Source organism: Gambusia affinis, linkage group LG23, assembly GCF_019740435.1.
Source record: "Gambusia affinis linkage group LG23, SWU_Gaff_1.0, whole genome shotgun sequence".
Classification (NCBI taxonomy): Eukaryota; Metazoa; Chordata; class Actinopteri; order Cyprinodontiformes; family Poeciliidae; genus Gambusia; species Gambusia affinis.
This window is the reverse complement of record NC_057890.1, coordinates 6,843,044-6,857,267: the sequence shown is the minus strand read 5'-3', so window position 1 is coordinate 6,857,267 and position 14,224 is coordinate 6,843,044. Positions and strand designations below refer to the sequence as shown.

The 14,224-nt window shown below is 41.6% G+C and overlaps 1 protein-coding gene across 2 annotated transcripts; it reads right to left on the bottom strand.

Moving 5' to 3' along the window:
- Nucleotides 1-1,003: 1,003 nt before the first annotated feature.
- Nucleotides 1,004-13,620, bottom strand: LOC122826439 (fibulin-1-like). Of its 2 annotated transcripts, XM_044108285.1 has the most exons (23): nucleotides 13,543-13,620; nucleotides 13,372-13,454; nucleotides 13,184-13,289; nucleotides 12,113-12,248; nucleotides 11,845-11,992; nucleotides 11,230-11,289; nucleotides 10,493-10,582; nucleotides 9,763-9,894; nucleotides 9,517-9,654; nucleotides 9,288-9,431; nucleotides 9,068-9,190; nucleotides 8,849-8,974; nucleotides 8,164-8,298; nucleotides 7,229-7,366; nucleotides 7,005-7,148; nucleotides 6,067-6,189; nucleotides 5,801-5,926; nucleotides 5,598-5,717; nucleotides 5,326-5,448; nucleotides 4,942-5,065; nucleotides 3,194-3,336; nucleotides 2,957-3,097; nucleotides 1,004-2,878 (listed from the first exon to the last, which is right to left on the bottom strand). In XM_044108285.1, exons 2-23 carry the CDS (start codon nucleotides 13,424-13,426, stop codon nucleotides 2,739-2,741), a joined length of 2,715 nt encoding a protein of 904 aa, XP_043964220.1. In that variant the 5' UTR covers nucleotides 13,427-13,454; nucleotides 13,543-13,620; the 3' UTR covers nucleotides 1,004-2,738. The 2 variants fall into 2 exon arrangements, with proteins under 2 accessions (XP_043964220.1, XP_043964219.1); XM_044108284.1 differs by having other exon boundaries at nucleotides 13,372-13,586.
- Nucleotides 13,621-14,224: the final 604 nt, after the last annotated feature.

Sequence of the window (14,224 nt, the reverse complement as noted above, 5' to 3'; positions counted from 1 at the left end):
ATAGGACATTCTCTTTCAACGTAGCTGAATTTGTAGTCAGGTGAAAACCAATGTTGAAAAGAACATAACAAAATAGCTGCGCATTGATGTAAAAGTTGAAGTCACTGTTATATAGAAACCTTTGGGGGCAAACTAATAACTGAAATAACTGAAATCAGTATTTGAAAACTTCAATTTGCATTTACTTAAGTTATCTTTGTCTGGTTTTTGAATTCCAAAGTCTTACATGATCTGAAACCCGTGAGACAAAAAACACAAGAAATCCATAATGGGGCAAATAACGTTTTCATGTCACTTGTACAGAAAAGGCATGTCTCAATTAGCCCCTACAAGAGGTAAATGACGGCATTTGGAATTGAAGGATGTGAAGCTCGACAAATAGCAACCCTACAAGCACTTCAACGTGACGCAGGTAAATCAGAACATTCAAATGTGCACCGTCAAGTCTGCATGTGGAACAAGTTCTTATTTTCGCCAGTGAATGTACAATTTCCCCAACCAGAGTTGGAGCCAACATTACACCAGGAGCAGCAAAATCACATGAAAATCACTTTGTGACCGCCAAACATTGTGGTACACTTCAGATCACAAATCTAGGACGCTCCCTCCGTTTCTCCACACGGCCAAAAACAGCACAGCAGTGGCTTGAGGAAGGTTCGTGTTAAGTAGAGTTGATTACGGAGGGTAAAAAGCTTCCACCTCGAGCAATTTGTCAGTTTAAAGAAGAAGTATTAGAAGAAGCAAATTTTCCAGTTATAGAAATCCCACTATTTATACGCTGGAATGGAATAACTGGAAATACCCCCACAAACTGGAAGTGGAACAGTATGATGGGGGGAATCTGAGCAGTTGGATTACAGGAAAGCAGCACATTCTATTGGATTTTAGAACTGTAGGAAACCTCAGTCATGCCAACTAGCTGATGGATGGTTTAGTCTGTAGCAGAAGACAGTATTTTTGGGGGGGGGTGGGGGGGGGACACCAATGCAACACACTACTGAAGGTTTTTATGAATTTTTTTTAATATACATTTCTTTTGTACAAAACACAATTGCTTCAGTTAAATACCAGCACTTAAATGCAGAAGTATGGCATCAGATCAAATAAGGGATGCTGCACACATATAAAATATGCTTCACAAATTGATCTCCCAAAAAAACATTGCAAACAAATAAAGCATGTTGCACACATATAAAACTTATCTCACAAACTGCCCTCGAGTACAAAACAAACTCTACTTGCATTCAAAAGGCACTGTGCCAAATTTCTGCCAATAGTCATGTCATACCTTAGACAGAACTTTGACACCAGTGGAGGGTGATATTGAGACAACTGAAATGTCTATTACCCAGTAGAGTAGATTGCTTTGTAGGGAATAACAGTTTGCAAAGTATGTTTTATGTATAAGCAATGTTTGAGGACATTTTATATGCTTTAATTTTTTTTGGCAGGAAAGTAATGCCATAACAAAAAACAGGAAGTTAGCCAAAAAACAAAACAAAAAACATTTTCACAAAGAGTAAAGGCAAGCTCTAAACTGAAACACTTTTATGATGTATAGAAGAACTGACTGGCAACCTTTTAAATTATTTTTTTCTGCTAATTCTGCTTTGAAATATTTATACTAATATATATATATACTAATAAATGAAAGCTTGTTATTCTGTTAGCATTTGGCTAACAGATATAAGCTTTGTGTTATATTAGTGTTTGTTGAACAAATGAAAGCTAAGCATTTTACTAGCATTTGAAGACCGGTATTAAAATCTGGTTAACAAGTGAAAGGTTAGGACTGTATTAGCATCTGGCTAACAGATTAAACCTTATTGCGTTAGGTAATAAGGTAAACAAATGACAGCTAAGCTTTGTATAAGGGTTTTGCTAACATATGAAAGCTTAGCAAGGTATTAGCATATTACCAACACACAAAACTTAGCATTGTATTAACATATGGCTAAAAGACAAAAGCTTTAGCTAAGCATTTAGCAAAAAATTTACATTTAATATATTTGCATTAAAAAAAATTAAGTTCACAGCTATATTTGTATGAGAGTGCAACATTGTGCTACCATGTGGTGAAAAAAATGAAAGCACAGAATTGTAAGTCTCTAGAAAAATAGGCAGTGTGACTACAGCTAGCAAACAAATTACAAGTATCAATCTGTGTCTGAGGAGATGGGGCAAAATTATCACTTTCATTGATTCCAAATTTCATATTTAACATCAACATCCTTCATGCTGCTCACGAAGAATCACAGAAATACTCTAATTTGCCTGGAAATAATATAAAATATTCTGGTATTATATTTTTTTCAGGCAACATCAGTAGCATATCATGGGAGATTTATGGCTATTTGCATCTCATCATTTAGACTGACAAAAAACTTTCACCTGTAAATCTGCAATTTCTTGTCAAGCATAGTGTCATCTTTGCAAAAATAAAAACTAAAAAATGCAATTTGCCTGAAACGTAAACCATGCTGTGCATACATACGACCTCACAGAGGCTTAAGACTATGGAGCATAAAAATCTCTCCTTGCATGTTAGTAACCTGAGCTGATTACCATCAACACCTGTAACTGAATTCAATCCACTATGCAAACAACCTCCACACAAACTGAAATCTGCCACTGTTTTTCTTGTCGATGTGCATTTACATTAATTATGACATGTTTTTGTTTTTTTTTCCCTCATTTTTAACCAGTAGAATTATCTATGAAACATTTGCATTCCCTTCTCAGAACCAGAACTTGGAGATGAAGACGCGAATGAGGACGATGTTTTGTTGAGAAACGACTCCCGACTGGACGTACTTCATGGACACCTCCAGAATGAGCTCCTTCGGGCCCAATACGGGCTTGATCTGGCGGATTATCCCTGAAGGACAACATTTTTTTTTATCTAGGACAACAATGTAAATGTGACTTTACAAAGCGAAATCCCGTGTCTCCTTACCGACAACCATGCCGTTTTGCGCACGCTTTACCACGTCGAAAGAGAGCAGCTCGTCGTCTGCTGAAATGTCAAACAGCACATCCGGCTCGTCTGGGAGAAGATCTTGTTTCGCTGCCGCGGACGTCCGCAGCAACACGATCTCTGTTGGAACAAACAGGTAAAAAAAAGAAAAAAAAAAGAAAAACTGGAGTCGTCTGATTGGCAGAGGACTAAAGGTTTTTCTTTCGCCGGTCTCACCCTCTGGCTCCTTCAAGCGTTGCAAGGTCGGCAGAGACAGGGCCGTGGAGGTGATGACGTGGACGGGGTCGCGAACGCAGTCGCCGTCGTGTTCCCGGCACGCTTTGACGCAACGCACCACGGCGGAGGCGTCACCTGCGGATCTGAGAGCGCCGGGGAGGCGTCAGGAAGAGAGACGAGGAACAGTGAAGAAGCAGAGGAGGGCAGCGAGTTCGTGACAATAAAGAAGGAATACAAAAATGAAATGTAGCAGTGAATCCTGCAGAACCCTGATCCCAAATCCAAACATTCCTGGAAGTTGTTTGCCAGACATGAGGACAAAGTGACAGCGGTGAATCTCTGCCACCAAAGTGAAACTGGAAACCATAAGGTGGAGAATCTAATCATAAGTGTGCGAGCAAAAATTAGGAAACTGATGTTTGAAAACAATTGCTGGATGATCCATTTGTTGAGCATTTAGATTCACATTTCATTCTATATTATTGATACAGCCGAATTGCACGACCCAGCCCACAAAAACAACCACGACAAGATGGTATATCTGCTTACATTTATCCTGCTGACCGACGCAGGCAGTGGCCACTTGCTATCGTTTTTGGCGAATTAGCCGATAGCCACCCAGTGCCAACACTGAAAAGCCCATTAATCATGCTAACTACAACAACGTCCCACCAATAATTGAGCCTCAGCGAATTGGCCGAGCCCCAGGTGCCCCAAAATAAATGCCACGTTTATTTTTCTTGCTGTCCGCTAAGACTGCGTTGCTCTTTGATGTTTTGGTAAGGCAGCTTGGATTGCTCGGTTTGGACATTTTGGTTTTAGTAGAGACCACAGCAGAGGAAGTACAGGAGAACTGGTGAAAAGGAAACCAGAGAGACATTATTCTCTGTCAATTTTTTTGACTCCATGTACAAAAAACATAAACAGAAAAGAGGCTAACGATCTGACTGGAAGTAGAGAGAAATAATATAAAGCCAAAAAACTGACACCGGACATGTAGTGCTCCGAATCCGGCTCCTTAATATCCAGGTGTTTGTAAATCAAAGTGTTCAGTATAGAATATGAATTTGATAGTTTTCAAACAGAGAACTAAATCTGTACAAAAAAGTACAAAACTAAGACAGGGCCAATCCTAACAACAAAAACAGCTGACAATGTGGAGTAAGTGGTTATCACTCGATTAAAACCAAACAAATAAGAGCCAAAACCTCAAATGTTGGGAAGTGGAGAGCTGCAGTCGCTCTGCCCCCTTGTGGTGGCTGAGGGATGTAGCAAAAATATATATTTAAAACAAAGAACTTCAAATTTTACACATTTGAAATCCTTTAAAAAAAATCTTAAGCTGTTTAGAGAACACAAATTAAAAGGTAAGCGAAGCTGGATCTCCACCTGTTGTTCTAGTTCAGCTAGCGATAGTGCTGCAGCACAGCCGGATGGAGCAGGACGTTAGAAAAGCATAAGTTTAGAATGTGAAGGTTGTGTCACTTTCGTCTAGGCAAGGAATCACTGTAGTGAGTGTGTCGAAGTCGATGCTCTGATATTAGTGATTGGTAGCTACCAGGCTAAAAGCATTGACTCAAACACCTGCTAGCCGTCCTAAGCTGGCAATGCTGTGAAAATCTAAAGCGATATCACTCAGAGACAAAAGCTTTGGAAAAATGAACAGAACATAAGCTCAAACTTTCTATTTGTTGTGTGATGATCTCAGGCAAATATCTTCTGACTTTAGCAACCTTCTGAATTCTTACCCCTTTCCTGCTCGCCGGAAGTTCGGCGGACACTCAAAGAACAGACAGCGAAATCCTCCCTGGATGTTAAAGCAGGCCTCCTTGGCAGAACAAGAATGAGTTCCTGCAGCACATTCATCAATGTCTAAGGAAGACAAACATCAAAGACGCTTAATCAAAGTAAAACTCTTGGAACCCCACGCAGCAGATAATGGTTAGTTCATGTTACCGGCCATTACAGCAATTAATTTCAGCGATGCTCAAAATTGCTTCGAGTGAACCACGAGATTCCTCACTTACTCTGATATTCTCCATTAACCCACTGCAGCATTTCTAGTAGTTCTGGTCTAATAATACCTTTAAAATGCTCATTGAAGATGCTTTAAGATGCTTCACCCCCCTTACCCTGACAGGTACGTCCGTCGTACGAGAGTGTGTAACCACTGGTGGGGCAGGTGCAGTTAAAATCACCAGGCGTGTTGACACATAGGTAAGAACATACGTTTGGCAGCGTGCATTCATCAATATCTGAGAAGGAGGAGACAACAAATAAATAAATAAATGTTAGGACACCTGGGACTCTTCCCAAAATAAAGCATCTTCGTCTGTTTTCTGGAGATGTACACAGCTAATTTCGGTTCTCGAGAACGTTTTGATCTGCTCTGCAGCAACGACACCTTCACACGTTGTCCCATCGACGTCGTTCAGCTGGTAACCGCGGTGACAGTAGCACTGGTACGAGCCGTAGACATTGGTGCACTCCTGGCTGCAGGGTTTGTCCTCGCACTCGTTGATGTCTGCCGTCAAGAGCATGGGGCAGTTTGGTAAAAGACCCAAAAAAAAAAAAAAAAGGACCAAAGTTTGTTTCAAAAATGTTTACCTTCGCAGTCTCTGCCACCATCGGCCAGCTTGAAGCCGGTTGCACAGCTACATCGGTACGACCCCTCTGTGTTCACACACTTGTGGGCGCAGAGTCGGCCGGGGTGATGGGTGCACTCATTGATATCTGAACAGAACGGGGCGCAGGGTGAGAAAAAGAGCTTTAAAAGTATCATTTGACTTTAACGACAGACAAATTCATAATTCTGTCACATGAAGAAGCTGTTAGTCATCTAGCAAAAATGAATCCAGTTGCTGGTTTTGTACCTTCGCACAGTTTGGTGACGGCGTTGAACATGTAGCCACTTCTGCACTGGCAGCGGTACAGTCCTTCCAGGTTGACACACACGTGCTTGGCACACTTACTGCCAACCATACACTCATTCACGTCTGTATTGAAATAAATAAGTAAAAAAAAAAATAAAATAAAAATAAATACTATTGAAAGTCAGAGTTTTTCGCCAATAAAAACTACAACAGAGAATGAATATTTTGAAAAGCATCTCAAGCAGCGACTGAGAACGGATCAGAATCAGTGATTCTAGGAGGCCTTTAGAAATAATGGCGTCAGCAACTCTGTGAAGAAGAAATCTGGCTAAAATGTCTTGTGGTATTTTAACTCACCAGACACAAAATCAGAAAAGTCATAACACCATTCACAGGAAAACATGGAGGTAGAATATGGTTGTTTATATCATATGAAACTGCTGCATCAGCTCGGGGTGGACAGTATTTTGTGGTACTAGTACCACAACAAATTATGTTAAAAAAAGAAAGAAAAGAAATTCATTTTTAGGTAACTGTATGGTTGCTATGACACCGCAAACACAAATACTGCTCTTGAAAAACATTCCCATTTTTCATTATTATTAATAAATAATAATAATAATCTTCAGATACTTCTAAAAAGAATTGTGATTTACACCGTGATCGCACTTAATCAGACTACTTCTGATATTTATTGATACTCTCGTGGAACACAATGTGGAGAAAATAGTAAAAAAAAAAATAAAAATCATCTCAAAACAATCTGCCTTTTATCCAACATCATTAATTGAAACTTATTGACTCAGTGATAAATACAAAATCCTTTTAAGACATTTTTCACTATAAATGCCCAACCCTTATTTATAAGGCCCACATAAACAAACATTCATAAGCAAAATGAAGACCTGAATGGGGCAGCCATGCATTTCTTAAACTACCTTCACACCGTGTGCCGTTCACGCTCAGGTGAAACCCTCGTGGGCACGTGACGGCATTAGTGTGGCAGCTGTGGGAGCCCACCGTGTTGACGCACGCCTGGCTGGGCTGGCAGGGACTGGTGTGGGCGGAGCACTCATCAATGTCTAGCAAAAGAGGAACTATTAAGGGAGCTGACCCTCAGCCTTGGAGTTGCTTTCGCTTGGAGTGTGAGAGATCAACGTACCGGTGCAGCCGCCGGCGGCGTCCAGAGTGAAACCGTCTCGGCACGCCGGCTTTTGCTGGCAGAAGAACGAGCCGGCCGTGTTGACGCAAACTGAATTTGCCCCACAGTCGTGTCTCCCCAAAGCGCACTCATCGATGTCTGACAGAGGGAAATATCTGTTAGAAGGGCTAACGTCTAACTCTTATTTCTTACGTGAGAGCAGGATGTAATCCTAACCCTATAACTCATTAACAAGCTGCTAGAATATTAATAAATAGTGGTCTCTGTATCCATTGACTACTTTATAAAATAAAATATACTTGAACTTTCCCAAGTTTTGTCTAGTTATTAAGGGATTTTGTTTGATAGATGAATACAAAGCAGAGTGGATCAAAATGATTAATAAGTTTTTGCCTTGGAGAAAAATGCATTTATATCGAACTCCCTTCCCAATAAGACTAAATTAATACTGTATTTTCTGGAATATAAGTCACACTTTTTTCCATAGCTTGTCCAATCCTGAGTCCTATATTCAGGAGCTGCTTTTTTACTCTTCGTGACAGACGTTTTTGACAAATGCGACCTTTACCCTGGAGCCTGGAAAATCCGGTAGAATGAATGAAATCCAGGGCAATCAAATGTAGCAAGCAGCATCATAAAGGCCGAGTACAAATCTGGTAGCGACAAAAAAAATACTTTCAGCTGAAGGTGATTCTACGATGTTTTGACTCAGCGCTTCTGACTTTCATTTGTGAAAATTACTGGAATTGTTCTCCTGCCACGTTGCAATTATGCACTACTTTGCATCTCTTCAGTCGCATAAAATCCCACAAACCCCACATTGAAACACATGGCTGTAAAATCACCAAGTGGGAAAAGAACACTTTTGATATCCCACATTTAGATAACGAATCTAAATGTGGGATAGAAATCTTTTGGGGGAGGGGTTTGTTCACCTTGGCATGAGCTGCCCATGAGTTTATAGCCGGTGTTGCAGGCGGTTTCGCGCTGGCAGTGAAACGAGCCCTCGGTGTTGAGGCAAACCTGACCGCTGGCGCAGCTGTGACGTCCAGTCAGACACTCGTTGATATCTGAAGGAGAGAAAAGAACGCTGCAGTGACCGAGCGACGTAGACGGAGCTCAGCCACAAGACACCGAACTCGGTGGGAGAGTCAAAAGTGAAATAAATGTAAAATATTTATTTCAGTCAGAATCGCATACTCTCTGACTGAAAAAGTTGCTTTCATAAAGATTTATTCCTTCTACAAAGTCAAAACAAATAAATGCACATGGTAACTTTTTAAAAAATTATATCACTTTTTTTAAGGCACATGCTAATTGTACTTGCTAACCATTCGCTGAAAAGGCTTTTCTGCCGCCTACTGGTGCTTTAACTGGGAATACGTGTTCTAGTCTGATGAGACTAAGGCTGAGCTTTTTAGGCAACAAGCACCTCGTGCCTAATGTCAGGTAAAGTAGAGGACGTGTAATCCTGAGGGCCTGCTTCTCTGTTAAATTAACTCTTTATCTGAAAGTTGCTGTAGAAACAACTGTCGCAATAATATGATTTAGGATCTCAAAAAGGAAATGGGTGCGTCGGCCAATTGAAATGTGAAATTAGTTGCGTCACAGTGAGCTTACCTTCGCAGGTCCTTCCGTCCGGAGCCAGCCTGAAGCCGGATATGCACCTGCACTGATAAGATCCCTCCGTGTTCTCACATATGTGCCCGCAGAGTCGCCGGGAGTAATGCTTGCACTCGTTGAGATCTGAAGAGCACAAAACGGCGCAACAAATTACCCTCACATTTATTCTCAGATGCCTCCCCTCTAAGCAGTTCCCCCAGAGACACGGGCGAAAACCTTCGCAGACTCCGGTGGCGTTGCTCAAGCGGTAGCCCGCTCTGCACTCGCAGCGGTACGACCCGTCCAGGTTCACGCAGGCGTGGCTGCCGCACACGCTGGTGACGAGGCACTCGTCCACGTCTGGGGCGAGGGCGAGAGAGAGAGGGGGGGTGGGGGGGGGATGTGAACGGGCGGAAATTGAAAGAGAAGGCAGACTTCAGACGACTTAAACTCAGACCGTCGCAGCGAGTCCCGTCCGCGGTTGGATGGTAACCCTGCGGACAGACGGCGGCGTTCCCGAGGCAGACGAAAGAGCCGACGGCGTTGACGCAACGCTGGCCGGGTTGGCACGGGTCGGTGAGGAGCAGACACTCGTCGATGTCTGGTGGGGGAGGAATACTGTAGTTTGGGAGTGAATCATCTTTAATCCACGAGCTGCTTTGAACTGAGAGCCAAAGCAAACGTACCGACGCAATTTCCTGAAGCGTCCCGAGTGAAACCGTCTCTGCACGCCACCTTCAGGTCGCAGTAGAACGAGCCGGGTGTGTTGACGCAAACGTAGTCCGCTCCACAGTTATGGCTCCCCAGAGCGCACTCATCTATGTCTGAAAAAGAAAAAAAAATATTTTAATTATAGAATATATAGAAATGTTGTCATGTTTTCATTCTTCCATGAAGACGTAATTTTCGAGTTTTTTTGCGCGGCTCCTTACCTTTGCAGATGACGCCGTCTGTGATTGTGAATCCCGGGTGGCAGCTGAGCTGACAGCGGAACGAGCCGTCTGTGTTGATGCAAACCTGCTCGGCGCTGCAGTCGTGGCTGTCCGCCAGACACTCGTTAATATCTGAGGAGACGGACGTCAGGAATCCTCTGAGAACTTTAGCGAAAGGCTCAGCGAAGAGCAAGGCAAACAAAACCCAAACAGAAATGGCGTAAAAAAACTCTTTCGTTTGCATTGCCAAAAAACAACAACAAAAAAACAAAATCTGAAGTAGTTTTTGGTCTACTCTCTTCTACAAACATCTTTATAAACTTGAACTAACTTATAAGTGCCTTTCCAAGAAGATCCAGGAGTTTGTTTTACGTCCGTAACATTGATGAAAAAGTTCTAGCTATGGGTGAAATAACATGTCAGTGGACAAAATATTTGAACAAAAAAAATCTCTTTCCCCTGGCAGATTATTTCACTTATGTCCAGTACTTTTCCCATTAATATTAATCAATTACTGACATAAAAAAGTACCTGTATATTTCTCAAAAGTTACTTGTGAGGTAGTTTTGTCTCATTTCTAGCGTACTAAGGTATTTGCACAAGAAATGAGGCCAAAAACACTTAGAAAGAGTTTGTGTTTTACGGCTCATGGAAGAATCAACCAACAGGGTCAAATGTTGGCCACCACATGGCTGCATTCAGTGGACTTTGTGCGTTTCAGTTGACTCACCCTCACACGTCGCCCCGTCCCTTTGCAGCCGGAAGCCGTCGTTGCAGACGCATCTTCCGTCACCCACACACAGCTGAGAGCAGTTGAGCTCTGAGAACGGCAGGGGTGTGTCAGGAGGCACGTCACGCACACGCACACACACACACACACACACACACACACACACACCACTTTGTGTGTCGTTTAAAGACACCGTTTCTCAGTTCAGACCACAACAAACTATTTACAGTTTCCTAAAATGTTTATTATCTGGTAACTGGCTTTTGGAATTACGTATTGCTAGCACTTAGGGCAGACTTTCTGATTTCTGATCTCCTTATCAAAAATTACGTTTTAAAATAATTTTTAAAAAGCAACTGTTGTAGTATCTAAAGGACAACAGTTTGACTTTAAAAGAGCTGTGAATAGAAAAGCAAGAGCAAGCGCCGGTGAGACAATTCGATCGACTTTCCCCCCCCCCACAACAACAGTGAGAGAAACTGATAATGTCAGTTTCTTTGATAGCTTCAAATTGAAACAAAACAGGACTTTGATTATGTTGTTTTGTTTTGTTTAAGATTGTGTCTAATTTAAAGACCTAGCAAGGACTGAATGTCTTATTTTATTCCTATACATGTGACTTTAGAATCTAAGAAATAGAATAGAACCATAAAGAGACTACGACTTCCTACAACTGCAACCAAAACAATAGCAAAAAAATAATTAATTAAAAATCAAATAAACTAAAGGTGCCAAACCTCTGCAGGCATTTGGTTGGTCTGGAGGCCTGGAGATCGACACTTTAAGCTCTTCTTGTCCTGAGACAAAAACATGAGTAAAATGAAGGAGGGAAAAAAGTGATATTGAATGTCAAAGGATGTAGAGCACACACTCATGATGAATGTTACCTTTGATGACAAAAAAGAAGGAATGAACTGCAAAAACAAGTTGTTGTTTTTTTTGTCTTTTTACACTTGAAATAAGACATAAATGACTTACAAGTCACTTTTCAACAACATACAAGAACATTTTAACTAATTCAACGAGGAAACCCTTGTTTCACTGGGAGATTATTTCACTCATAACCAGCATGTTTTCATCAACACTAAGGAATATTTTTACTTAAAAACACGCTCCCACATCTTGCTAAAAAGTTATTTGTAACATCAGTTTTGTCTTATTTCAAGTATATTAACATATCTGCACCAGCAACTACACCGACATTTATTTGTTTTTTTGCAGCGTGACAGTGGATTGTGTTTGAACACCCAATGTTTGCTGATGTCAAAATCCTACTGTTGCACAGCCAGACCGTGGCGTAAGATAATACCGATAATCAGTGTCTGGAGCGCAAGATTGCTTTGACCTTTCACCTCCAGCAGACGGAGCGATGTCCTTGGGTTTCTCACAGCAGGCTTTAGCCGCGTTAGAGCACTGCTTGTCCAGCTGCAGCTCCTGAAAGTCGCAGCTGAAGCCCATGCTGTCCGTTTTCAAACCCAGCGTGCAGCAGTCGCAGCACGACTAAACAAGAGCAGGAAGTTTAAGAAAACAAAACGTGCGTTAGAGAGAACAAAGCGTGCGTTTCCCCCAACATGCTGTGTGCAAACTGCTCGTGTTGGGAGGCGTGGAGGAGAAGCGCACCTGTGAAATTTGCGTTTCCCAGTCGGACCCCGTGAAGAGGGGCCGCTCGCAGACCCCGTGACCACGGGCCACCTTAACGCCAGTGTCACAGGCTCGCTTCCTCGCTAACGCCCGACAGCAGTGCTCCTTGGCAATGCTGAGAAATATAGTGTTAAATATGAGACTGCAGTTTAAAAATAAAAGCACAACGTAACGTAAAACACTATGTTAGTTATTTCCTTCTGTGCAGGAAGTGAGGAGTTACAAGACGTTTTTTTTTTGACTAACAAAGATGTTATGAAGGAGGACAAAATAATAATATCACAGCCAAAAGTTATGAGTCTTACAACAGTAGTACAGCTCACTGCTATGGGAAGTTAGAAAACAAGCCAACTGTGTTCAGATTAGCTTGGAAACTGAATCTGGGAATAAAATCAGACGGAAGCTAATCATTGATGCTAACTAGTAGCGACACAACATACCATTTTGGTGCATTTCCATCAAGGAATTTGGCAAATACAACTTTCAAACTGAACACAACCTAAACCACCTGTACATTTTTTTGTTTTTTTTGCCATCTTGTCTTCTTGTTGGAGATAGTTATGATATCCCACCGATGACAGATGATTTCAAAACTGGTATCCAAGTTGTAACTTTTGATTTTGATTCATTAATTTCTGTTCGTGAATGAGCCTGGTCTGCATTTTGGCCGCTTTTATGCCCAGCGTGTTCCGACCTCACCTGGGATTATCCTACCCGAACTTCAGGTTTGTTCAAATCCAATTCAGCCACGAAAGCTAAAGAATAAACCACACATACATCTCACAGCTAATATTTAATTATCGTAAGAATTATGTAGAACCTCCTGTCGACAGCCCTCGAAGAAGTCCTCTTCGTTTTTGCTTTGTCGTATTAATAGCAACCACAATGCACACGCACACACACACACACACACACACAACAGAACAGAGCCCTTTGGTTACATGCTCTTTAGGACCTCCACTAGGAGATTCAATATTCCATTCCTGAAGGTATGCTTTGCTTTTTCTAGCTCGCCCTTTACATCTCAAGAAGTGTCCAGCTGTTTCTTACCTGCAAATGTGGGAGCTGAAACGTGGAAGCGCCGCGCAGTCTTGCTTTCTCAGGGCTATCGCCCTTCCAGCCTCACAGCACTCATGCACAGAAGTAAACTTGCTCTCTACAAACAGGAATGATGATGACGATAAAGGTTTTAATGCAGTGCGAAATTTAAAGTTGCCGACGTCAATCGGGTTCCTCACCAATCCCCATCAAAAGCCCGTAGAGGGAAAATAAAACTACCATCTCGCGCGCCATCAGGCCCAGTTTGAACCTTGCCAGCGACCTGTGGATGAGCCGATATTTAGAGCCGGACTGTTATCCTGAAGGAGGCGAGAGATGAACCTGAAATGAGGGGGGAAGAAGCGCTCAACCTGCTGGAGAGGCGTCACGGAGCGGGCCTGTACGACGGAGAGGGAGGGCTCCAAGGAGTCGCCATGATTAAAACACGGCCGATAATGAGCGTGTCAAAGACGTCATCAGCAAGATAACATGAAACCAGCAGCGACAACACAGCGCCTTCCAAAAGTATTCATAACACTTTTTCCTTCTTTGCGTGTTGTCACACTTTCGACTGTTTTGATGGGATTTTAATACACAAACTATTAACTTAGTCAAAAAATAATAATAATAATAAATTGACAAATCTACGGAAGCCCATTTCCACCAATTGAAAGAAAAAAGCGATTAAAACTTGCAATCTCTTAAATTTGAGAAACAAAACCATAATTTCTACTTCCAACGTTACCATTTTGACTTTTAGTCATAATAATTTGACGTAATGTCATAATTCTGGCTTTTAAAGTTAAAATTTTGACCTCAGTGTCTTGAAATTGGTCTAAATTATGAGATTGTCATTTTATATCACAATAAATCGACATGTCATAAATATTTATTTTAAAGGGGAAATTATGACTAAATGTGTTATAATCACATAATAAGCAATAAGTTTGCTAATGGTACGCTTTCTATGTATTTTTACACAGATTCCACCAACAGCATAATACCTTCATCATTTCCATGTGAACAGGTAAACTTTTGCTATAATGTTCCATT

Coding starts and splice junctions, on each gene's coding strand:
- LOC122826439 (XM_044108285.1), bottom strand. CDS start 13,426: ATGGCGCGCGAGATGGTAGTTTTATTTTCCCTCTACGGGCTTTTGATG. Junction 11,993..12,112: donor GGGAAACGCAAATTTCACAG/GTGCGCTTCTCC, acceptor GCTCTTGTTTAG/TCGTGCTGCGACTGCTGCAC. Junction 3,098..3,193: donor ACGCTTGAAGGAGCCAGAGG/GTGAGACCGGCG, acceptor TTGTTCCAACAG/AGATCGTGTTGCTGCGGACG.